This window comes from Acomys russatus, chromosome 19 (genome assembly GCF_903995435.1).
Source record: "Acomys russatus chromosome 19, mAcoRus1.1, whole genome shotgun sequence".
In the NCBI taxonomy this organism is placed as follows: Eukaryota; Metazoa; Chordata; class Mammalia; order Rodentia; family Muridae; genus Acomys; species Acomys russatus.
Genome location: NC_067155.1, coordinates 58068446 through 58093773, shown reverse-complemented (window position 1 = coordinate 58093773; position 25328 = coordinate 58068446). Strand labels below are relative to the sequence as shown.

General features: G+C 51.1%; 1 protein-coding gene across 1 annotated transcript in view; it reads right to left on the bottom strand.

Annotated features, from left to right (window-relative positions):
- Nucleotides 1-468: 468 nt before the first annotated feature.
- Rnft2 (ring finger protein, transmembrane 2) overlaps nucleotides 469-25328 on the bottom strand; it is a 53254-nt gene continuing 28394 nt past the window's right edge. Inside the window, exons 8-11 of the mRNA XM_051161622.1 lie at nucleotides 7833-7982; nucleotides 6553-6618; nucleotides 6323-6424; nucleotides 469-821 (exon numbers count right to left, since the gene is read on the bottom strand). Of these exons, the coding sequence (XP_051017579.1) occupies nucleotides 687-821; nucleotides 6323-6424; nucleotides 6553-6618; nucleotides 7833-7982 (453 nt within the window). The 3' untranslated portion in view covers nucleotides 469-686. The remainder of the gene's footprint in view (nucleotides 822-6322; nucleotides 6425-6552; nucleotides 6619-7832; nucleotides 7983-25328) is intronic.

Below are 25328 nucleotides of genomic sequence, written 5' to 3'. Positions count from 1 at the left end.
CAGGGGCCACCATTCACTGCCTGCGTGCTTGGCGTCATGTGCCCCTGATGTGCTGTATGCCCAGGTCAGGGATGCTCAGGCAGCGAGGGATGTGAGAATGGCCTCTGTGCTTTTGACAAGCTGGCTATACTGGCCTCTGCATTCGCAGCAGAAGCACAAAGCAGTGCTGGGGACTCACTGGCCCTCACTAGCTGCGTGACCATGCCACGCTTCTAACTTTAGTTTCCTCACCTGCACAAGGGTGTGATGTGGACACGGCAGGAGGCTGAGTGAGGAGGGCGCTTGGTGCTTCCTGCCATTTTTAAGGTCATATCGGTGGGTGAGACTTGGTGTTCACATGTTAGACATTCTCCCAGGGGCTCTCATTTGCAGACATGAGACAGGCTGTACTCTCTCAACACATGCCAGTTTGAGCGGTTGGAAGCAGGTTAAATAAGGGGAAATTGTGTACGGGGTAATCCCTCCACTTAGAGACCACCTACCTGTGGGAAGCCAAGCCTGAGTGAGGAGGGCTCCCCTTTCTGGTGGGGCAAGGTGATGAGGGATGTGTTGGTGGGGAGAGCCTGGGGCATCAGGTAGAGGTGGTGAAGGCAGAAAAAAGTGCTGGAGGTTGTTTCCCAGGAACCCTCAGGGCTGGTCTCAGCAGTGTCAGGCCCTCTGGTGTCTGCCAGACACTTGTGCTCAGCTTAGTACACCTGCAAGTGTGCGGACGTGGCCCCATCTTTCCAGCAGCGCAAGGTATCCACGGCAACAGAGCGGCAGAGTGGGCAGGTGCGCTCCCGGTCCAGCCATAGGCAGAGGCACTCCTCGCAGAACACATGCTGTGGGGACAGCAGCAGGAATAAGTGTGATCCGGGAGCTCGGGGACAGCAGCAAACTAACCACGTCATCCATGTGCTCCAGGAGGGGAGACATCATAGAGATATAAATAGACAGGCAGGCAGGCAGGCAGACAGACAGACAGAAATGTAAGTAGTTGGTGCTCTGGCTCGAAGGCAGAGGTGGGGCCTGGGGAAGCAGTTCTGAGAAAGAGCGCCTTTTGTAGGAAGGTGGAGTGGGCTGGGGGAGGGGGGCACACCTGGTAGAAGAAAGAGTGTGGAAAGGCTCTGAGGCTAGGATGTGTTGCCCAATCAGAGGGGCAAGGGGATGCTGAGACAGACAGACAGGCAGACAGACAGACAAGAGACAATGGCTGCACAGACTACATAGGACCCTGTGAGCCATTTGAGGATTTGGACATTTATCTTTTTTGGCGGGGCATCATCCTTCCTCAGACACGGTCTCACTCTGTGTGGCACTCTCTGTGAAGCCAAAGCTGGCCTTGAACTCCTGGTTGATCTTTCTGCCTCAGCATGTAGATGCTGGCATGGCAGGCATGAGGCCTGGCTTTTATTCTGATGTTTGTCATTGGCTTCTGGATGGGATGTCAGTTAGATGTCTATATACACGAGGGCAGTGACAACTGTCCATCCCCAAGTAGCTCTGTCATTATGTCTAAGAAATGAATGTCTCAGGACAGAGACTCAAAGACACTAGAGTGAGGAAGGCCCGTGTCTGCCTCCTCAGCATAGAACGACAGAGTCTGAGGTGAAGGGAAGGGCTCAAGGAACCATGTCTGACTAGAGCCTCTGCCTGACCCGGCCTACCTCAGACTTCCTCTGCAGAGGGAGGAGGCACATGAAGGAGGGGCTGGGGCACCTTCCCAACTGAGTCAGCAGGGCAGGAGTGCAGCTGGTGCTGGGATGCGGTGGGAGGTGGCAGGGGTGGGGGGGGGGCTAGGGGGTGGGGTTCTCTGCTCCCATCAACTTGGGAGAGGAGCCCTAGACTGTGTTCACATGCTGGGTATCTGAGTCTCATCTACAACCCCTACACTGTGCCTAGGGCAGGCAGCACAAGACCACAGACACAAGCCCTGCACGGAGGAGGAGGCTGTGAGGGGAGAAGGGTGTCTCTTGTCCCAGGACTCCTGTGTGAGCTGAGCGTGGAGGAGCCGGGAGCAAGTGGACAAACACGGGTGGGTCTAGCAGGTGACAGATAGAAGCAGTCCCTCCACTGCTAATGAACTCTACTCATGTGATCACAGCCCAGCAAAGAGATGGGTCAGAGACTCAGAGTGGGGAGGACACAGGCCAAAGGACACACAGCAGCTAGGCAGTGGGACTCAGAAGTGTGGGAGGCAGCTGCATGTGGCCTGTGGTGGCCTTTCCTTCTCGGGCCTACCTCTTTGGGGACCACTGACCCTGGGGCATTGCTTGTAACAAGGACAACACAGTAAGGGACGTCACCTCCAGATTACATTACAGAAGCCATGACTTCCGCCTTGTTTATGCTCTCTGCGGCCCTCATGGGCTTGCTGCAACAGCACCAGCTTGGCAAGGAAGCCAGGGTGGTTTCTGGCCACAAGAGCCATCAAGGACCTTAAGTCCTCCAGGCCACAAGGAACTGAATCCAGCTCACAACCATATCCTAAAGCTTGAATAGAGACTACTCCCTCAGGTGAGCAAGGGGACCCTCGATGTTACCTTGTGAGTTACCTCAAAGCAGAGGGCATGGCTAATCAGTGCTTGGATTCCTGGCCCCTGGGAACTATGAAATCACAGATGTAATGTTGCTACCAGGTTTTGGAACAATTTGTTATGCAGCATTGGTAGCTGATACACAGCGCCTGACTCTGTAGCAAAATCAGCACCTGTTATGTGCTATTGTATCTAGTGTGCACACTGGGAGGGTCTGGGACATAAGGTCAGAAACAACTGATCCTGTAAAACCACTGCTGAAAATGCGGCTATTGTACAACAACAACAACAACAACAACACACAGAGTCAGTCAATCAGCCAATCAATCTTAGATCCTCTTCAGTCACAAATCAGGCTGGCCATGTCCAGACTTGAATTAAACCACAGCGAGCACAATGGGTGAGCACAAATGGGGAAAGCTTTCTTAAGTGGCATGCTCATTCATTCACGCAATGACAGTAAGGCCCTTTCACCTGCCGGGTCACCTCTGCCCCCCCACAGCAGCAGAGCAAGGTGGAGATGTGAGCCCAGTCTGGCGGTGCCTGTGGGTCTTCATCCCCTGTATGTGGCTGTCACTCCTAGGTCTAGGGCAATGGTGTCTTGTCCGCCCCCTCCTATCAGGTCCTCATCCACCTTTAGAAAGATATGGTGGGAGGAGAATAGGGGAGACGGACAGATTGACTGCCAGGAGAGACTGCCAGGAGAACGACGTTCACCTCACCATCATGTTCAGATAATCCCCGTCGCGGAGAAGGAAATACAGATGGCTCCAAAGCTCGAGCGGAGATGCCCAGCCATGCTCATAATTAGGGGGATGCAAATGAAGGCAGAGCCGAGACAGCACTGTCACCTGTCAGTCTGGCAAAGCCGAGGCGTTGGTAATGCTACTGCAAGCAAGGGTAGGAGCAAGGGGCGGGGTCACACTTCATGGAGAAGAGGTAGGCAGTCCCTCCAAAAAGGGCAATTTAGCAAGACCCGTCAAAATGGAGGACCTCTGACCTGGTAATTCTACCACTAGGAATTCCTGCTACCAAGAGCCCGCCCACGTCCCAGACAGGGTGTCTGCCGGGAACAGCTACCATGTGCTGAGCCCGTGGACTTCTAAGGCTCTATGCGAACTCATTTAACCATCACCGTGGGCTCAGGCAGGCACAAGCCATCTATTTCAGTCACCTTTGTGACAGCCGTCTGTGCAGTAACAAGAGACGGTAAGAGTCTGTTCCTCTCAGGAAACAGCCAGACAAATGGTAGTCTGTCCAGAGTGTCAGGAATAAGGAATGACCTCTGAGCACCAGCCATGGGCTACAAAGGCACACAGAGCAACATGCAGCTCATGGAGACTATGCTACAAGTTCACTTTGTTCTAAAAGATGTTTTTGGGTGTGTATATGTTTGTGCGCATGTATACAGATACATGTGCACACTAAACACACGCACATGCTATGTTTGCCATGATTGTGAATTCTTTTCTTTTTTCTTTTTGTTTTGTTTTGTTTTTTGTTTTTTGAGACAGGGTCTCTCTGTGTAGCCTTGGCTGTCCTGGACTTGCTTTGTAGACCAGACCGGCCTTGAACTCACAGCGATCCACCTGCCTCTGCCTCCCAAGTGCTGGGATTAAAGGCGTGCACCGCTGCTGCTGCCACCAGGCATGACTGTGAATTCTATAACATATCTTTAGCAGGTGATAACAGAAGGAGGCAACTGCATTGCTTGTGAAGTTGGTAGGGGACAGAGACCAGACAGGGGCAGTAGTCTTTGCATGAAAGTATGTACGTATGTATGTACATATGTATGTATATACGTATGTGTGTACGTATGTATGTGTGTATATTTTGTGTGTGTGCAGGCACCATGATGGAGGAGAATGTGTGGGAGATGGTCTTCTCCTTCCACCATGTGGGTTCCAGGGACTGAATTCAGGCCACCAGGCTACGCAGCAAGCGTCTTCACCTGCTGAGACACCTTGCTAACTTGGCTGGCTCCCGCCTTTGTATATATTCAAAAAAACCAAAACACCCTTTTGTTCTGGAATAAGCTTAAAGTTATGAAAAGTTCAGTGATACAAACATGGCCTTCACTCGGGCCCAGCTTGCTTTCACATGACCAAAAAAGGCATTTGTAAAGCAGAGAATGGGGTTCACATGTCACTAATGATGGACTCTAGGCTTGATTTAAATTTCATCAAAACACAGCTGTTTTATCCTCTTCTCTCTGTCCTGAGATCCAAAGCTAGCTGCAAATTGGATTTTGTTGTCATGTCTCCTTTCTGAGTTTTAACTTGGGCAGTTTGAACAGGGGCTTGCCATGGAGCCCAGGCTGGCCTTGAACTTGTGGAGGGAGATCTCTCTCTGCCTCTCAAGTGCTGGGATTCAGGATGTACACCCCACACCTGGCCATACTGTCAATTTAAATACAAATAACACAGAGAGGGCAGTACCTCAGCTTATAGAGTGTTTGTGTAGCACACACAAGGCCCTGGGTGTGGCAGCTCACACTTACCACCCCAGTACATGGTAGAAGGACCAAGTTCAGTCATCCTTCGCTACAAAATGAGTCTGAGACTAGTCTGGGCTACATAAGAGCCAGTCCCCAAAGAAAAAACAACAACAAAACAAAAAAAAAGAAAGAAAGAGCATTAAAAACAAACTCTAAAGTCTCTCTCAAGCAGCAATAACAATTTTTTTTCCTGCTAATGCGAAAAGAGGGCCCCACCTCCTACCCCATCTTCCAAGGGTGTTAGGGAGGCCATCTGCCTTTCTTCTCATTCCTTCTGGAACCCAGGCTTGTGCAGAAAGCCTCCACAGACTGGAGCACACAGCTCTCTGCTCTGGTCCCTGGGGACTCTACATGAATCTCTCTTACACAGCTCTTATCACTGCCTGCCTTGTTTCATAGTTATTTATGAATATGTGTCTGAATCCCTAAGGAGCCCTGCAAGCGTCCCAAGGAGGGCCCGGCTCTGTGCATCCTCCACCTCTCCTCTGACCCACCTCACACTTACTGAGCTGACACCTGGCCCCTAATGTCAGGAAGAGGGCATGGGGCCTGTTAGAGAGCCAAGGCACTTGCCACTGTGGCCTAGGGATCCTGGGTAAATAAGAAAAACAAAGGACAATGACAACTATGCTGAAAACGATAAAGACAATGCTGGCGACTGCTGAGGTCAGCCACACAGGGCTAGCTCTGCACAGATGGTCTTGTGTAGATGCGGTCAGCCACACAGGGCTGATGCACTAGGCACTCTTGTGCTCCTGTAACTGTAGCCAGACACACACTTAGCATCCAGCATCACTGTACACTTGTCACGGGGAGACAGAACAACACCCCACCCCTGTTGCACCAGGGATCAAGAATACTTCCAGAAGCCAGAAGTGGGAGAATCCCATGTTCAAGGATTCCTGAGCTACAAAGTGAGACCCTGTCTCAAAACAACAGCAAAACCCATCAACTACTGCTGGGGGCTAGAGGTATGCCATGGGAGAAGGCACACTCGGCTCGAGCAGGCCCTGAGTTAGATCCACTTTCAAAGAAAGAATGTGGCTGGGATTTGCACTTGGGACCGTCTGATGTCACACCATACCCAGACAGGCAAGTTCTACAGTGACCAACAACACTGAGGCTCAGAGAGAAAAGCAGCCCTGACCTTGGCGACCCGGCTAGAAAGAGGCAGGGCTGAGATTTGAACCCTGATCTAGCCGCTTCCAGTCTTGACCAGGTTGCCCCCCAAGACCAAGCAAGAGCTTTGAGATGTGTCGCAGGACAGGCTTTTCCTGGAGTGGAGTGCCACTGGACGCTGCCTGCTCACCTGGCACAGGAGAATCATAGGGTCTCGGAACTCAGCTTGGCAGATGGCGCAGATGGCGCCCGCCTCTGTGCACTGCTGCCCTGTGGCTCGGACCCCGTAATTCTGTTTGAGAAAAAAGGACAGGGGGGAGACAATCAGCTGTGAGCTCCTGAGGAAGGCAGTATCTGCGGGGTGAGGAAGAGCTGCCGCAGGCTGCAGAGTCTGGTTCCTGGGGCCTGAGGCTCACTCACCTGGGAGGTGCAAAGGAGCTTCAGTGCTTTCCTGAGTCCACCCACACGACCGCAGATGTCGAGCGACTGAAAGGAGAGTAGAGCAAAGGCTGAGGACAAACTCCCAGTAGCCCCACTTTTCAATGATCATTTTCAAGAAACTTCTTTCCATTTCTATTAGCTTTGACTGATTTCTGTCCTAACACCTGGTATCAATAGTCTCCCCTGTTACCCTAATTAGATAAATAAATAACATATATATTGGTTTTTCCCCTCCCAAGCCCAGGGCAGGCATTACTAATCAATCATGGCATTCTTCCAATACTATAGCCAGCCACTGCCAGCTGATCACAGTGAGCAAGATAAGGCCCTGTGGCTTCTCCTGCAGGAAGGAAGCAGAGTGTACACATTTATAGTCCCCAGGCCCTTTAAAGCCAGAAACAGAGAAGGGAGAGAGGAGAGAGGCAACAGAGAGAGTGAGAGTTTACTTTTAGGGGCCAATAAGATGGTTCAGTGGGTAGAGGCTCTTGCTATCAAGCCTGACCTCCTGAGTTCAAATCCCTAGAAGCCATGTTGGGGAAAGAGAGGCCTGACTCCCACAGGTGGTACTCTGACTTTCACATGTACACTGTTGCCTGCCCCACCTCCAACACTAAATAAAAATTTAAAAAGTGTTGATAAATGCTACGACGCATGTGAATCTCAAAGATATAACGGTATATCAAATAAGCCGCATCCAAAAGGTCCTTGCACATCCCAGCGATGCGAATCCCTGGCACCGAGACATGATGTAGATTAGTGTCTGCCGGAGGCTGGGAAGCAGGGGGATGGAGAACAGCTGCCACGCGGCAAAGCTGGGCGCTGGGCTTCTTTGTGGAATGAGAACTTGCTTTGGAACCACATAGAGGCGGCGGTTGCACCACACTGTTGACAGCCGATGCCACTAACTGCACATGGCATACAGTTAGCAGCAGCCAGGCCTGGTGATGTAGGCCTGTAATCGTCTCCAGAGGCTGAGGCAGGAGGATTGGGAGTTGAAGGATAACTTGGGAACTTGATGAAACCCTATGTCAGTGTTATAAAAGTGTAATGGCAGAGTGCTTGCCTACCATGAGCCAAGCTCTGGGTTCAGTTCCCAGCACCAGAGAGAGAAAGAGAGAAGAGAAGAGACAGACTTATTGATGGTTAATCCGATGTTACATGAAATACATTTTGTTTTAAAACTAGAAGACACTAGTGGCTGGTCCTAAGCTCCCCAGCAGCTCCCAAGCCCGTCCCAGCATGCCTTGGGGCCAGCTTACCTTGCACAGACTGTAGAGAATAATCAGGACCCCTCCGAGGAAGTAGCTGTTGGAGGACTCATCCCCCATGATGTATTTGTACCACAGCTGGATGGGAACAAGTGACCTGAACAGCTGGCTCAGCTCCTCGATGAGCAGATAAAACTTGCCCTACAGCCGCACAAAAAGCGTCAATTAGCCTTAGCAGCAAAGACCCAAAGGACAGAGCTGGGGCCCAGGCACGGTCGTAATGACAGTCCAGGTCACTGGCAGGCCATTAATCAGCTTTGGAAAGTACTCAAGCTGGCTCTAATGGGGCACCAGTGGATCTGGCCAGGGAGACACGGCTCCTGTCTGAAGTCCTTGGCCACCGCCCACTGTCCACTGCCCACAAGATCAAAACACCAGGATCTGGTGTCAGGGGTGGAGAAAGAGAACACTTTGGATAGGGCATGGGCGTGGTCACTGTCTAGCTTCCAGCAGTGTGGATGGGAACCTGCTGCCTCCTGCAAACTACCCAGAGGACAGGAGTGAGGGGGGCCAGGCTAGGAGGCAAGAGCAGCCCCTCCTTCTGCAGTCTCCCTATTATGGCCTCCAGAGGGGCCTCACTCTGGGGTTGACTCTCAGAATGAGGCTCCCATTTTTTCACCCCATGGGGTTGCTCTGAGGATTAAATACCATGAGCGGGAAGAGGACTTAGTTCAGTGCCCGGCCACAGGGTCAGGGCTCCTTCTGCCCTTTGACCTTGAACAAGTCCCCTGAGGGAAGCCTGTGATTGGAAAGGGAGAGAAATAAACCACTTCTCCATGGAATTCAATGCATGCAAATGCTAACGTGACAGGGGCCTCTTGACACCTCTCCAAGGAGGTTCCCTGAGAGAAATGGAAATGGGCTCCCTTGTAGGAAATGTTCTCAGCAGCCGTCATCACAAGACCCACTGACCAGAAACTGCCCTAACGCATAGCTAAACACATAGCACAAACTCAGGCACTCCTTGTAAAATAGGAGACAGCCCGGTTAGTATAACTAATCGGTGACTGATATGCCTATCAACATGGATGGCGTTCACAGGCAGTGTGAGGCTTCGAAGATAGTCATAAAGACACCAAGTTGGGCTGGGGAAAGGCTTAGTGGATGGTGTTGGCCAAACAAACATGAGGACCAGAGTTCAGATCCCTACCACCCACACAGAAGCCATGCAGGTGTGGTATAGTCCCAGCGTTTAGGAAGCAGGGACAAGGGCTCCCAGGAAAGCTGGCCAGCTAGAGTGGCTGGATCAGTCAGCTTCAGGGTCAATGAAAAGTCCTGCCTCAGTATATAAAGTAGAGAGTTATTGAGGAAGACACTGGACATCAATTTGGGGCCTTCAGATGCATACACACACACACACACACACACACACACACACAGACTCTACATGACAATTCTTGTTTACATAAAGTCTCAGAATAGGTAACATTAAGCTAGAGTGATAAAACCAGAACTTGGCTGTCCAGGCTGGGGATGGGACTCTAAGTGACAACAGGGAATTATGGGAAGTGGCAGAAGGTTCTTCATTGGTTGTAATGGCACGTGTGTGGGTGTGGTCACCTGCCCCAGCTCACAGAAACTGTGCGGCAAAACTGTGTACTTCGTTATATGTAAATCACACTTGAATCAGACTGAGGAGTACACACATACATGAGCCAACAGGCCTTCCTCGGGTGTCCACAGCCTTAAAAATGTCAGTGAGTGCTGTACTTGGGACTCACCTAATAGTAATCAGGGCTTTGCACAAAGATGTGCCAAGAAAGAGTGTTGCTGGGATCATCTTTGTGACAGCAAAAAAGTCACAAAGGAAGTACACAAGTGGTAGGGCCCGACTGCTAGAGATCTTTGATGGAATGCCACACAGCTGTGAAAGATTATCCTGTGAAACAGCAACTTTGTGGTTAGCCACACACGAGATTACAACCAAGGTCAGAACCCCGGTAATAAGTCACCTTAATACCACAAACCCTAGGATACAACACACAGGGCAGGACAGTGTCAGTTCTGTGGTCCTCAACGGGACCATAAGAAAACAAAAGACAAATTCAAATGGTTGAGACTGCAGAATAACCACGCAGCACCATCCAAAGCAAAGATCAAGGACTCAGTGACAGAAGAAGGCCAAGGAGAAATGATAAGTCAGTGTGATATGCAAGACTGAATTCTTTAAAAAATTATCATCTATTATTTACTTAGTGTATGAGTGCTTGTGTGAGCCACAGCTTGTGTGTGGAGGTCTGAGGACAGCTGGCAGGAGTCAGTTCTCTCCTTCCACCATGCAGGCTCCAGGGGTCAAACTCAGGTCATCAGGCTTGGCAGCAAGCCCCTTTATGAGTGAAGCCATCTCACCAGCCACACGGAGACTTTCTACCCACCTCTTCATCTGTTATGATGCCAGGCACAAGGCATCCAGGAGGCCCCTTGAAGCAGATACTCAGAAGGACCAAGAATGGTCATCCAGCCATCCACTCCCACTGAGAATGTTTGGCTGAGTCCCTGGCAGTGGGGGTCAGGGGTAGGGGGTGGTGGTCCCTGTTTCCTGAAGGGCCTTCCTTTCCCTTCAATACTCCTTCCGTACAGCCCCTTGTCCCAGAAGTATCACCTGGAGGCAAATCTGTTCCTTTGGGAACTTGTGGAAGGCAAGAGATGGCTGGTATGTGGCCATGGTACACACCCATGGATGGCAAGAGAGGCTCCACCCTGCTACACCCAACAGCAGGTCCCAGGCTCTGTAGGGTCCCACTGCTTTCCTGCCTTCCCAAGCTCAGCTGTTCCATGCTTCTTTCACATCTGCTATGCAGGATATCTGATATGCGACCTCCAAAGGAGTCATAAGCCACATGTTGAGCCCTGACAGGAACAACGAGAGGTAGGAAGTATTTTGGCAGCAGAGGGCTCTGTACATGGGCAATGGCCTTGTGTTTCTAGGTCTACTATGAGGAAGAATACCATGGCAACCGGAGTGCGTGGAAAAACAGCTTCTTTATGGCAGACAGGAAATAGAAAAAAGGGACCAAAGTAACATGTGTCTTCCAGAGACAGGACCCAGGGACCTGCTTCTCCTAGCAAGGCCACACCCATACGTTTCACCACCTTCCAATAATGCCACCCAATTATGCATCCATGAAGAAATGGATCCATCCATCTGTCCACCCACCCATCCATCCACCCACCCATCTGTCCGTCTGTCCATCCGTCCGTCCATCCATCCGTCCGTCCATCCTTCCATCCATCCATCCATCCATCCATGCATCCATCCATCCTGTAGAGCCCTCAGGATTTTTCCCTGGAGACATCCTTAGAGACATGCCTGGTGTGCCACAGCCTCACACTTCATGTGCGTATGTACAGTGTGCGTATGTGTGGATGTCTGTGGGTACATACGCACATGTGTGTATTCATGCATGCGTGGAGGCCAGAGACTGGAGTTGGGTGGGTGCCTTCCTTACCCACGTTCCACCCTGTTTTGTGTCTCTCACTAATCTGGGGTTCACCTGCTATGCTGGCTCAGCACCTCCTTGCCTTCATCAACCGATGCTGAATCACAGCTGCATCGACTGCCTTGACATGCTTATTTACTTGAATGTGGATGCTACAGACTGGATGCAAATGCTCATGTGTGCATGGCAGGCAGTTTAGCAACTGAGCCACTTCCGCTGCCCACGTTTCCTGATCCAGTCAGGATAACAATTAACTCTAGCATGTTCCATGTCTATCTCCAGTCTCTCTCAGCTTCCAACAGTAACGTGCTTTCCCCCTTGTACCTGAAGTCAGCTTACCTCAGAGAACTTTCCTCCCTTCTCCCCCATGGACCTCAATCCCCATTTCCTTTTTACCAAAAAAAAAAAAAGTGAGTATCTGTTGTGGTATCTGTAGAGTTGCGTGTGTGTTAATATGTATGCATGTGGAAGACAGAGGCTGACATCATGTGTCTTCTGCAGTCTCTCCCCACTTCATAACAGAGGCAGGGTCTCTTGCTGACCAGAGCTTATGTAGTCAGTCAGTGTGCCCATGGCATCACCTGTCTCTACCTCCCTAGTGCTGAGGCTAAAGGGCTCCAGACCTACCTGCCTTCTTGTGGCTGTTGGGGATCTGACGTCAGGTCCTCATGCTTGTGGGTCAAGTGCTCTCTAAACTGAGCCTTCTTTCCATGCCCCTTAATTGTTTATTTTTTTTCCTTTCCTTCCTTCCCATCCACAGACCCATCCATCCATCCATCCATCTATCCAGGCATGGTTCCTTTATTTATATCCACCTTCTCCTCTCTCTCCTCTCCTCTCTCCCTTCATAGCAGTTCTCCAAAGCTCAGCCCTATGTCTCCTGCTGGGTTTTGAGGCCCCCAGAGGAGATCTCTGGGCTTGGGGCATCTACCCTCCACCTCTACATAGGGCATATCCTTGCACACAGTAGGGCAGAGATCTCTGAGGCCTTCGCTCTACCCTCATTACTCCTGGCCCCTTTTTACACTTTGCCAACAGCAGATCGGAGTTGGAAAATGGGAAAGAACCTCACATTTTATCAGCAAGCCTTTGTGCCACAGAAAATAAAATCAAGGGCGTGAAGAGCCTAGCGGAACCATCTTAAAAGTAGCAATTAGCTGTGGGGTGGGGTGGCTGCCGGGAACTGTGCATATCCATGGAGAGCACCCATCCTCTAATTACGCATTTCCTAATTCCAGGTTTCTTGCATGTTACTTCTGACGACCACCACACAGAAGGCGGGGTTTCCATGGCATGGCCAACAGTGAGAGAGGTGACAGAATGCGGGCACCTCTTCTCCCTGTCACCAGGAAAGAGGCACATGGAGACTTTTGTAAGACTGTGGTATGAGGGGTGGGAAGGTGATGGGGAGGGTTCTGGGCTGGAATTGTGACTGGGGTGTTGGGGGGCTGGGTACCAGTCGGGCTGCAGTCTCTCCTTTCCTCACTGTCAGGATGGGCTGGGACACAGACAGGAAAACAAGAAAACAACAAAAGCTTGGAGACTACCTGGGGCTGATGAGGAGAGCCGGACACTGAGGAAGGAGAACAGAGGGCACTTCCAGCTGATCTGAAGAGTGGGAGGGTGGAGGAGAGAACCATCCATGACACCATTAGAGACCCAGAGAAGAAGGGTTGGTTACTCACGTGTCCCTGAATATCAGGACAGGACAGCTCAGAGCTCAAGGTAGGAGACTTGCCATGGTCAGGTCTGCTACTCACTAAATGGGGTGACTCTGGACAATAACACAACTTCCCTGAGCCTCACTTCCCTCATCTGTGTACAAAGATACACACACACACACACACACACACACACACACACACACACACACACACACTCCCATACCTACCTACCTGCACTCACGCGTTCACTAACACCGACACCCCACACTCACACAGATACTTACTATACACATACACTCATATGCTCTCACACACACTCATGCATTCACACTCACACACCACCACCACCATCACGTAAACTCACATGCTCACAACTGCACACAGTGGTGTTCTGGCTACCAGGTCCCGGGGAGTAAACAGTCCCTGACTTGTGAATTTCAGTGGTGTAAATACTCCCGTAAGGTCTACTGCAAACTTCCTAAAAGTTCAACCTCCCACTCTCAAGAGCCCAGGTGACCTGGATCCCCCATACCACAGATGCCATGTAGATCCAAGAGACTAAAAGGTCTAAAATACAGGTTCACAGTCACGAAAGGTGCAGGACGTGGACATGGCCAATGCTCGCTTCATGCTGATCCTGGCCTGGGAGTATTACATATCCGTGCCACATCAGAAAAGAGACACGGGATGGTCAGGTTCAAAGGAAATAAAGGTGGGGGACTCAGTGGTACAGTGTGGCTTGGTATATGAAACTCTAGGATCCACCCCTAACATCACAGCGTGGGAGGAAGGAAAGAACACAGCTTAGAACTGAGGCAGAGAGGTGTCTGGACTGCCCAAGCCCAGACCTGAAGCGATGGGGCAGTTTTTCCTTCGCTGCTCTTGCTGTCTGGTGGAAGGAGCAAGAGAAGAGGCCGTGTGTGGAGTCTGGGCCAGCCACTTCTTCAGCTGAGGTAGCAGACTCAAGAGACAAGGCCTGAATAGGCTGACCAGGCCTGGAGGACAGCATATAGCAGAGAGATGAGCCGTCCCCGGATACACCAAATGAACAGAGAGATGAGCCGTCCCCGGTATACACCAAATGAACAGAGAGATGAGCCGTCCCCGGTATACACCAAATGAACAGAGAGATGAGCTGTCCCTGGTATACACCAAATGAACAGAGAGATGAGCTGTCCCCGGTATACACCAAATGAACAGAGAGATGAGCCGTCCCCAGTATACACCAAATGAACTTGGAATCATGGAACAGGGAGAGTTAAATGATGTGGTGTTAAGCCAAGGACAGAAGGAAGAAGAGAAGGGGCAGGAAGAGGAAGACCAGGAGGAGAGAGCAGCAGCATTCAGGCAAGGATCTCCTCAAATTCACGCACCAAAGCCCTAATCCCCATCCCTCAGTAACCAGAGGGGAAAGCGGCTCCTGAATCCTCCACACAAAGCATGGTCATTTGCCTAGAAGCCCCGCCCTGTAGCCAACAGTAACTTCTGATGTGGATACAAGGTAAACACTATGTAAATAGACTCCGTTGCTTAGGAAACCATGACAAAAAGTCTGCCCACTTCAGTATAGCTGCAACCCCCCTGAGTAATGTGGAGCCGCAGTGGGTCTAAATGGCCAGTGTGGAACCTGGAGACACAGCCAGCTGCACTGGGACGTGTGGCCCTTGGGAGGTGATGTGGCCGTGAGGGTGGCACCTTGTGGCAGGATTGGTGCCATTATAAGAGACGCTATGGGCTGGAAAGGTAGCTTAGCAGTTAAGAGCCCTTGTAGAGCCGACTAGGGTTTGGTTTCTGGCACCCACATCAGAAGGCTCACAAACACCTGGAGACCTGACACGGTTCTCCAAGTACCCAGATACACTCAGGCACACACATAAAAATAATAAACCCTTGTAAATAAGTTGCCAGGTTCAGCCCTGTAACACCAACCTCATCCACATTAGGGTTGAGAGGCTGAGACTGGAAGATTGCTGAGAGTTCGAGGCCATCCTGTCCTACACAGAGAGGAGATGGGTGCTCGAAAGGCAGGATGAGGGGGTCTCGCTGGGAAGGAGCCCAATCATTCAAGGGTTTGATCTTGGATTCTGCAGCCTTCAGGGCTGGGGGAAACTGAAACCACCAGTTTCAGGGTGGTTGTCATAACAACCTAAACAGATGACTGCGGCTAGCCAGTAGTGGACCCCGTGGTTCAAGGTTGGGCCTATGTTTGTTCCTATTGGCAGGGTTCAAATCCTAACCCTACCCTTTCCCAGCTGGGCACACCTCCTTTCTGTAACCAAACTCCTTGTATGCCCTTGGTGTCCCTGGACCTCATAAGCAATATTCAGTAGCAGTCCTGTTGCAAAGAGCTCCCTAACAGTCCTGGTCTATGCAGCAAATTCCTCAAAAGGTGGCCAAAACAAGTTTCCAGAACACAAGGTCAGTCTTGGGCCCAAAACTGTACCAGACTCTGTTCTGACCAGTGTCTTCTGCCACGCAGAGAGGTGTCCGAAGCGCTTACCATGCTGTCCATCTGCCGCACAGAGCAGCATGTGCCTGCATCCCTGTGAGCAGTGCGGCATGTGCCTGCATCCCTGTGAGTAGGCATAGTGGAACCTGGGTCCTTTGCATCCCCCCATCCCCCTGGAGCCCTTACTCCCTGCCAAGCTGGCTCCCTCACTGTCCTTGAGTCTTGTTGGACAGCCTGGGTGATGCTATGGTTACAACAGCTGGCCAGACTCCCATGGCCATAGTCGTACCCTGACAATGAGGATGCTGCTGACGGAGAGTCTCTGCGTATAAGGAGCTTTAAAGACTGTGAGAGCTTGTTCGGAGGTTCTGGCACAGTGGTTCTCAACCTGTGGGTCTCGAACCCTTTGGGGGTTGGACAACCGGTTCATGGGGTTCAAATATCAGCTATCCCACACATCGGATATTTACATCATGATTCATAACGGTAGCAAAATTACAGTTATGGAGTAGCAGTGAAAATAGTTTTACGGCTAAGGTCACCACAACATGAGGAACTGCATTAGAGGGTCACAGCACTGGGAAGGATAAGAACCACCGTTCTCAGTAGCCGAGGCAGCTACTCTTAACCCTGATGGAAGACCAGCCCTCCTCATTTCAGGAAAGGGTGTCTTCTTCCACTGAACGAGCCCACAGCTTTTCGAGGGACACACAAGGAGTGGTGAGGGAGAGAGGGACCATCCACCTGGCCAGCCAGCCCATTCATATCGCCCCCGGTGATTAGTGGAGTGACAGATGTTACAGGCGGATCGTCCTTGTGCCCAAACATGACTTTGCAATGTAGCCCCTGAGGAAGACAATTTGGTGGCCACCGCTGAAATGGACACAAAAGGACACAGTGAAGAAAGATGCAAGCCAGGAGTCGGGTGGAGGTGGGACCCGACTGTGCCTCCTGGCCTCTGAGAAGTTCTAATGCTCTCTTGCTGGGGTTCTCCTGGCGAATGTCAACAAGGGAAGCCCCTGTTGACACTGGTAATGCGGGGCCAATGGGAGCCCCCTCTTAGGACGGATGGAGGCCGTGAGCTAAGACCTGAGCAGTGTGGGGTTCATCTAGATACACTGAAGAATTGATGAGGGGCAGCTGTGGCCCCATGGGTAGTCTGCCAATCATAGAGTGCTCTGTGGTGAATGCACCAAGCCTTCTCGACTGGGTGACAGAGGGAGAAAGAAATGGCTTTCCCATATTGGCAATGGCCAACGTGAGCTCGGTGTGAAATGTGTGCAATTTTGAGTCCGAGAGCCCAGTGAGCATCTTTCATGGTTCTGGTATCTTGAGTTTCGCTCTCTATACCTCAGTGTTCTGCTCTGTACACCAGGGTACTAACCTACCTCTGACCTTCTGGGCCTCTAATCACTGTTAATTCATGTACTAGTATTTTTCGGGATCGAGATGGTCAGAAAGTTAACAGAGTAGCTTGGAGAAATAAGGGGATATCTTGGTATCTCAAAACCCTGGATGTAAAATGGCTACAGCTTCAGGTACAGGCAGATCCAGGAACTCAAACGTGGAGTCCAGAATCCAACACTATGGTTCTACCTCACTCACATCTCCATTTGCCAGCTGTGGCCATCTCTGCTCCTCTCCAGTGACGTAGTGCTTAGAAGGTTATGTGCTGGCCGACACTGCACACAGCACCCGAGAAGTGGGTGCTGCTGACACTCTTAGGGTACAGAATAGGTGATGGGGGCACAGATTAGTAAAGGAACCTGCTTCAAGTCACACAGCTAGGAAAATGCTGGACCTAACAGATCCCGATGGAAGCCAGTAGTGACAGTTTTGACAGCTTGGATTCCTACAGAAAGGGCAGATTTTTGTGTTTTTCTTGAGGCCGGGCACCAAAGTAGGCAAGCGAGTATTGGCAGGGTCCTGTTGGAATCAAGCTGTCTTCTTCTGGGAACAGAGGGCCGAGGCTGAACTTGGTCACCTGCCTCTCTGAATGGCTAGGCCCTCTGAATGGAAGGACCCCCATGACAGTTCTGTCAGAACTGCTAAGAGAGCCAAGTGGGTTCCCCTGGTGAGCCTAGGGTCCGGCGAAGACAGGGAAACAGCTCCGTTGTCTGAGGCCACAGCCTGGCTGCACCCCAAAGCCTCCTTTAGTGTGAGGGGGAATGAACTGAAAATGCTGCAGCCTTGAGGGCAGAGGGAGCCCCTCAGCCCCAGTCCATTTGCTTTGTCTTCCAAGCTGACAGAGAGGGCTGAAAAATAAAGGCTTGCTTTTCCAGGAAAATGACCTGCCAGTCTGCTGGGATGTTTGGGGCCTCAGCTGCCAGCCCCCTCAGGACAACACGGCTCTGGCAGCCATCTGAAGGGCAGAGCCATGACCGGAGGGGCCCAGCTAGACTTTCTCAAGAAAGGAGGTTCCTAGCTGACCCCTGGGCTCTGGCAGAAGAACCTGAAAAGGCTGCAAAGTGGAACACAGAAAAACGATGCAAAGAGGACCAAAGCAGGTACAACAGCCTGGGCCAGAGTCAGCAGAGAAGTGACTCAAGCCTGCTGGAAAAGACCACTGGGAGTGGCTGAACATGTTGGCCTGGAGCTTAAGGTCCTCAAACTGGCGATCCTCCTGCTGCAGTCTCCTAGTGCTGGGATCACAGGTACCCCACCAGGACTGATTTATAATCCCCTTTAGCACATCCCAGTCAGGAACTGCACAGCCAGAGCCCCTCTGAGAGGGAGGTGGTTATGACCCATTCCAAGTCTGAGATGAGATGACACTGGGCTAAGGCACTGAGAGGATCATCTGAGCAGAGAGGGAAGGGACAGAAAAGGAGACTGGCTGCCTGTCGGGGGGAGGGGAGGAGAGGCTGTCCCCGTGGCTAATCAGAGGTCGCCATGCTGTTCTTAAAAGAACCATTAGCAGGTGAGGAAACAGGCTGTGATGGGACAGGGCAAGGGGCAAGGACTTGAACGCTGTGGGGTGCTTCAAGACATCGTGAGGACGACAGGAAACAATAACCTAGGAAATATGATGAGATGTGGGGAGAGGGTAAGAATAGACAGAGGGAAGAGGAAGAGTAAAAGAGGAAAAAGGGAAGACTGGCAGGCGAACAGGGAAGGGGAGAGCAACCCAGAACCTCGGGAAGATGAGGTGGGGCCAGCGACTCCGCGTTGCCTGGCAACGGGCGATGCAATGATGTCAGCGGCGGCCCAGCTTCTCCCGGGTGGATGAGATCACCGTGGCCTCCCGAGCTCCCTACAATAAGCTCTCCGCCAGCGCCAGCGCCAGCGCCAGCGCCTAGAGCATCCAAGGCTCCTGGGGCGGCGCTGGTCGATGACGTCACTCCAGCACCGTGAAGCCTCCAGGCGCGAAAAGTGCTGAGCTCTTGGCGTGACTGACAGACTTGCAGGGGCTCTGGCCCCTCAGCAGCCCCGACCCTGCACTTAATACCCCGGTACCCCAGGGGGCCAACCCCACTGCAGAGAAACCTGTCATTGTAGTCACAGCTCAGAGCCCTTCCCATTCAGACCCAAGCCAGGTCTCCAGGATGTGGCTTTTTTGTATGCATGTATGCATGCATACATGTGTGTCTACATTATGTATATATACCATGTGTGTAGTTGGTGCCAGAAGAGGGTATCAGGTGCCCTGGAACTGGAGTTAGAAACGGTTGTAAGCCACCCTGAAGGTGCGAGGAGCCAAATCGAGGTCCTCTGCAAGAACAGCCAGTGCTCTTAACTGCTGGGCCATCTCTCCAGTCCCCAGTGATTTGTTTTCAAGCCTGGGTAGTGCTGATTGTGGTCTGATGTCTTATGCTTAGTGAGGATTACCTGACAAATGGGCAGGACCTGTCTCAACAGGAGCCTTTTATACTGTCCCTGCAGCCCCACTGTGTGTGATGCATAGTTTGGAGGTGAATGCAAACATTTGTTGGCTTGGATAGTGTTAATATCCAAACTCAAGTGTAGCTGGGGGGTAAAATTGAGGATATTCCATGTTTGCTCAGTCCATGACCAATAGTTTGGCAGGAACGGAGACAGAAAATGTACATTAGACAGACGTGGGAATGGTTTCCTTCGGACAATGGAACAGAGATTCTCCCAGCGGGTTTCATAGCGGTTTCCAAGGCATGGGTTTAAAGATTTTCTTTAAAATCTATATACATTTCTGTAACTTTACTTTTCTTTTCCTTCCTTCCTTCCTTCCTTCCTTCCTTCCTTCCTTCCTCCCTTCCTCTCTCAACAGTTTTACTATGTAGCCCTAGCTGACCTGGACCTTACTATGTAGACACTGGCCTTGAACTGAGATCCACCTGTCTCTACTTATTTTTTTTTTTCCTGTCTCTACTTCTTGAGTGATGGATCAAAGGCACGTGCCACCACACCTGGCTTAGAGCCCAGCTCTCTCCTACACCCCTCGGAGCCTTTGTGAACAGGCGAGCAAGTGGAGGCTCACAGCAGGGGGCTCCGGGCCAGTCTTAGCTCTGACTCCCTTTCTTTCACCCAGGGAAGGAGGGTTGCTAGGGGAAACGGGAGCAGGGCCATGCTCTGGATGCAAGCCGCTACCATTGAGCTGAGGACACGTGGATCCTCTCAGAGGGCCACATCTGGGAATGTGCCACCCTGGACCCACAGGTGTAGGTGGCATGGTAGGATACAGCTGATTCTGGGAACCCAGCACTCAGCCTCCTCATCTTGCGCCAAGTATAGATTTACTAGCAGCTTTCCTGGCCTGTGGATATGGTGGCCATACCTGCTCTTGGTGAGAGATTGGCAGATGTCACCGTTAGGAATAAGACTTTCTACCATAATCTGAAAAATCACCTCAGTGCTATGGCTGTTTGTTCTTCTGGAAGGCTCTTCCAGCTGCCCAGCTTCAAGCTGCCCAGCTCCTGCCCACTCATTTCTCATATGGTGGCACACACCTGTAATCCCAGCGTTGCGAAGCTGAGGCAGAAGGCCTGCCACGGGTCCAAGGCCAACCTTGGCTACTGAGTGAGACTAGGGCAGCCTTGTGGGTGGCTGTTTACGGATGCCTGCTTTCCACTGGGAGCTTTGAGCTGGGAACCCCTGGTTCTGAGGACTCCTCCAACTTAGCACCTAGCTGGCTAGAGGGTAGACTCCAATCTTAGAAGGAAGATCATGTCTGGGGATGAATCATGATGTGACCAGCGACCAGCGTGATCTGACCAGCGGAACAGAGGCCTGTCTGAATCTAGAAGTGTGGACAAGACGGCAGGTGCAGCACTACCTCTGCAGCATGGGTAGGCCTTCAGGACAACCTCTTGTGGCATCTAACATCTTGGTTTGGCCAAAGGTCTCTGCCTCCTTGCCCAAGGGCTGCAGAGTCTGAGTTCTCCTCAGTAAGAACAGCTATCAGCTAAGGCCCACCTGAGGGAGGGGGGAATCTTAAAGAGTTAGGGTCACAGAAGGCTCCAAAGAGGCACTAGGCCACAGGAGGGTACCCCAGATAGTTGGCCAGGATGTTGAAGGAGGGTCTTCCCTGCCCCTGCTTTCGTTTCTTGAGGAGCATGGGAGCTACTGTGCACCCCTTATGATGTAGCCTCAGGCTCTACACTCAAGGCATTCACTTGGGTTGTGCCCAGCTCCATGTGTCCTGCCCATTCTCTTGGACAAGACACCGGGGGACGTGGGGATAGGGGAGGGGGGGTGGAATCCTGCTTGCCAGTGATAAGCAAGATGGAGCACTGAGAATAGCCACAGTACTCAGGTCTGAGTCACTAGTCATTTCTCCATTGGGACCACCCTAGGATGGGTGACACAGGTGGGGCACAGCCAGGCCTCCCCCCTTGACAGTCACTGTCCGAGCTGCAAAGGGTGTCATCTTTCAACCTGGAAACCTAGTTCTAAAGGAGATGGCAATGGCGAAGTGGGGCTGGGGGCCGGGAGGAGCCCGGATTCCAACAGCAGCTGTGTTCCTCATTTTCCCCTAGGATCCCGGCAGCCCCTCCCCCGTGCTGAGTGTTTGCCATTAAAAACAAACAGTATCATTTGGTTCAATATAAAATGAATTAAAGGAAATTAAACTGTGGGGGCCATGTGGTCTGCCTTGTCTGCTGTTGTCTGAGGCTGTTTTTCATCTTTCCCAGTGGGGAATAACAGCTTGAGGGGTGTGGAGCAGGGCAGGGCTGAGTAAATAAATAAATAAATAAATAAATAATGTAATCCCCCTCCCCCACACACTAGTGTAAGCTGAGGTGTGAGAACTCCCAGGTGTCCACTGGGCCCTGTCCCTGCTGTCTCCCTTGGTGGCTGACTGTAGCCTTTGAGAGTCTCCCTTGGTGGCTGACTGTAGCCTTTGAGAGTCTCCCAAGGAACAGAGTAAAGAGGCAGGAAGGGACAAAACAAAACAAATAACCCTAACCCTTGAGACAGGAGAGGGGGCACAGGGTAGCTGAGGGCTAAGTCTGAGAGGCTGGGATAAGAGTGTGGGGCCTGGGTTGACAGGAGCAGCTGTTATGACTGCCCCCCACTGCAGAGTGGCAGTGGCTGCCATTGCCCTGTGATAGGTTGGCAGAAGTGTGGACCTGGATGTGTGTGTGTGTGTGTGTGTGTGTGTGTGTGTGTGTCACAGCATGTTGAAAAACTGAGTTCTGAAACTAAACAAATAGAATTCAAGTGTCTGCCCCACCACTCACTAACCCTCAGCAAGCCAATTACCTTCGCTGTGCCTCAGTTTCCATGTCTGCCCAAGAGTAAGATCTAAGATTATCTCCCTCACAAGGTGTTATGGGCTTGTGCAGTGGGTGGTTTGAGTGAAAATGGCCTCCATGGGCTCGTATGTTTGAATGCTTGGTCCTCAGTTAGTGGAACTGCTTGGTAAGGATTAGCAGGTGTGGCCTTGTTGGAGAAAGCATGCCACTGGGGGTGACTTTGAGGTTTCAAAAGTCTACAACAAGCCCACTGTATGTGTTTTTCTCTCTCTCTCTCTCTCTCTGCCTGCTGCCTGCAGATCAAGATGTAAAGCTCTTGGCCACTGCTCTAGCACTGTGCCTGTCTGCTTTCAGCCATGATGATCAAGGACAGACCCTGGAAAACTGTAAGCCAGACACCAGCCACCAACTAAATACTTTCCTTTATAAGAGGTGCCTTGGCCGTGGTGTCTCCTCATGGCAAAACAGCATGAGATGAGCTTCCACAGATGAAGCCTCTAGGATGGGAGCAGACATACTAGCTATTTCTCATGTCTATACTGGATTACATTGTGACATTTATTATTTTATTAATATCATGGGCCCCCAAGGGAATGTCCCCACCACCTGAGAGGCCCTGTGCCTCACACTGTTGTTGTCACAGGATACTGTGTGACCCTAGATAAATTAATAAACCTGGCTTGGGTGGCTCATCTGCAATGAAGTATAAGGGCCTTGGAGCAGAGACTAGTGTCTCCTCATGTCCCCTGTGACCTTCTTTCAGCAGAAGACTCTCCGCATGGCCTTAGGTTCAACAGCACCTGCCTACCACAAGACTCTTGCCTGGCAGGGCAGCCCACTGGCCTGTTTGCACGACTGAGCAGAAGCCAGTGGGATTTAGGGAGAAGTTTTGGAGAGAGGAATATATAGGGACACAAATGCAAAACCCCTAAGGCTGGACCATCAGCCAGTGAGATGGCTCATGAGGAAAGGTGCTTGCAACTGAGCCCAGTGACCTGCACTTCATTCCTGAGAACCACATGGTGGGTGGGGGGGAGGGGGAGACAGCGCGCGCGCACTGATGCCCTCATGCTGTCCTCTGACTTCCACACAAAGGCCATGACAAGCACATGTCTGCCCACACAGAATGAATGTAACAATAATAATAAGAAAAAAGACAAGTGCCCTCTCTCTCTTTCTCTCTCTGGGAATGTGGGATCAATAATAGGAAATCATATGATCCCATGATGCAGTGCTTCCCAGCCATAGATCCAGTGACAAAAGAATGAGACGCTTTAAAAAAAAAATCAAATTCAATACTGATAATTGGACTGGGGACTTTCTTTGTTCTCGCTCTCTCTCTCTTTCTCTCTCTGGTTAGTTTTTTTGAGATAGGGTCTCATTAAGTAGCCTAGGCTTGTCTTAAACTCATGGCCATCCTCCTGCCTCAGCAACCCCACCCCCACCCATAGTGGAATGAACATGTACATTACTACCTTGTGATACTTTTTTTCCTGAAAGGTTCTTTGTTGTTTGTAGGGCCGACCAGGGAGATGGCTTGGTTGGGAGATACTCATTCCACCAACTCCATCCTGGATGGCCGTGCTAGAGAAACCCCGTGTGTGCTTGCCGGGGTGTCGGGCGTTGTATTTGTCTTGTTGACAGAAGATGAAGAGACAGTGTAACCGTCACTATATTGGGGATATCACGCAACACCGGAAAGGAATATGTTCTGATCACCCAGAGCACTTGCTGTGGCCCAGACTGAGGTGCACACCCCTGCAGCTTCTGACTCCGTGGGGGGCAGCCTGAGAATGTGTATGCCTACTGGTTGCCAGCAGAGTTAAGATCACGTGTGTGTGTGGGAGTGTGTGTATGTTTGCACTGTGGGTGTGCGGATATGTGTGCATGTAGAGGCCTGAGGTCCATGTTGGGTGTCTTCCCTGTTATGTATGTGTGTATGTGCATAAATAGATACACTGTTTGTGGTGCTTTGACCTTTGAACTGTGATTCTATTATTTATTAACAAAATAATTATATGGTAGTAGAAGGCAGATATCCAGATAGATTAAAAATGTATATATTCTTGAAGGACAAAGGGCTCTAGGAAGGCTGGTCTTTGGGACATGCTTCTGTCAGGGTTACTGTGACAACGTATCAGAGTGGCTGGCTTCAAGACCAGAAATTACTCTCTTTTTAGAAAGTAGTATAGAGGGTAGTAAGTATGCAGCCCTGGCATTTACTATGTAGTCTGGGTTCGCGGGGAACTGACTTATATAGACTAGGCCGTCCTCAAACTCACAGCTCCTCTGCCTCTGTCTCCTGAGCACGCAGATCAGAGGCATGTACCACAATGCCCCATTCAATAGCAGAAATTGGTTCATCACAGTGCAGGCAGCTGGAAGGCCATGGTGTCTGGAGGGTTGGCTCCTTGTAGGGCTGCCTCTGAGTCTCTATGTAAGACACTAATGGCCACACAGAGTCCGGGCCTTCTTTGTGATCTCCTGCAATATCTGAACTCAAAATACTCGCCTTGCAGCTGTGGATTTAAACACTTGGTTCCCATCGGATGGTGCCGTCTTGGGCAAGGGCTGGAATGTGGGATGGGGCTTGAGGGTGTCGACCGGCCTATCCACCCCTCTCTTGCTTCTTTACTGCCTACATTGTGTACTCAGTCACCTCAAGCTCCCACCACAGGAAGCAGCAGCTCCTGCCACCACGCCCTCTCCACCATGGACTCTACACCCTGGCCCACAAGCCAGAATAGGTTGTTTCTGTCAGGTGTTCTGTCATTACAATAAGAAAAGTAACAGACACACCTCCTTTTAGCTTGAAAGACTATCCCTGGGGTAGCAAGATGGCTCAGAGTGTAAAGGCACTTGCTGTCAAGTCTGAAGCTCTGAGTTCAAACCCCAGGACCACATAAGATGAAGAAAAGAGACACCTGCAAGTTACTCTTTAACCACTATATGTGCTGTGGCACATGCACATACACGGACTAAATAAATAAATATATCTTAAAAACTAAAAATGCAAATACAGCCTCATGCTGAGGCAGTATGGGTTAGGACCTCAATATATAAGCTCTCAGGGACACATTTCAGGCTGTTACTTTAGGAGCTGACCTGAGGACGTAAGAAAACACAGCATTAGCAGCATGGCTACGGGGGGCTGGGCAGATGCTGGCACTGGCTTTCCAGCCTAATGATGGGTCCCTGGGAGCAGTCGATTGGCAGAGCCCTTCCTCGCCTGCTCTGGCTCATCCTGCTCTGCTGTCTTGAAG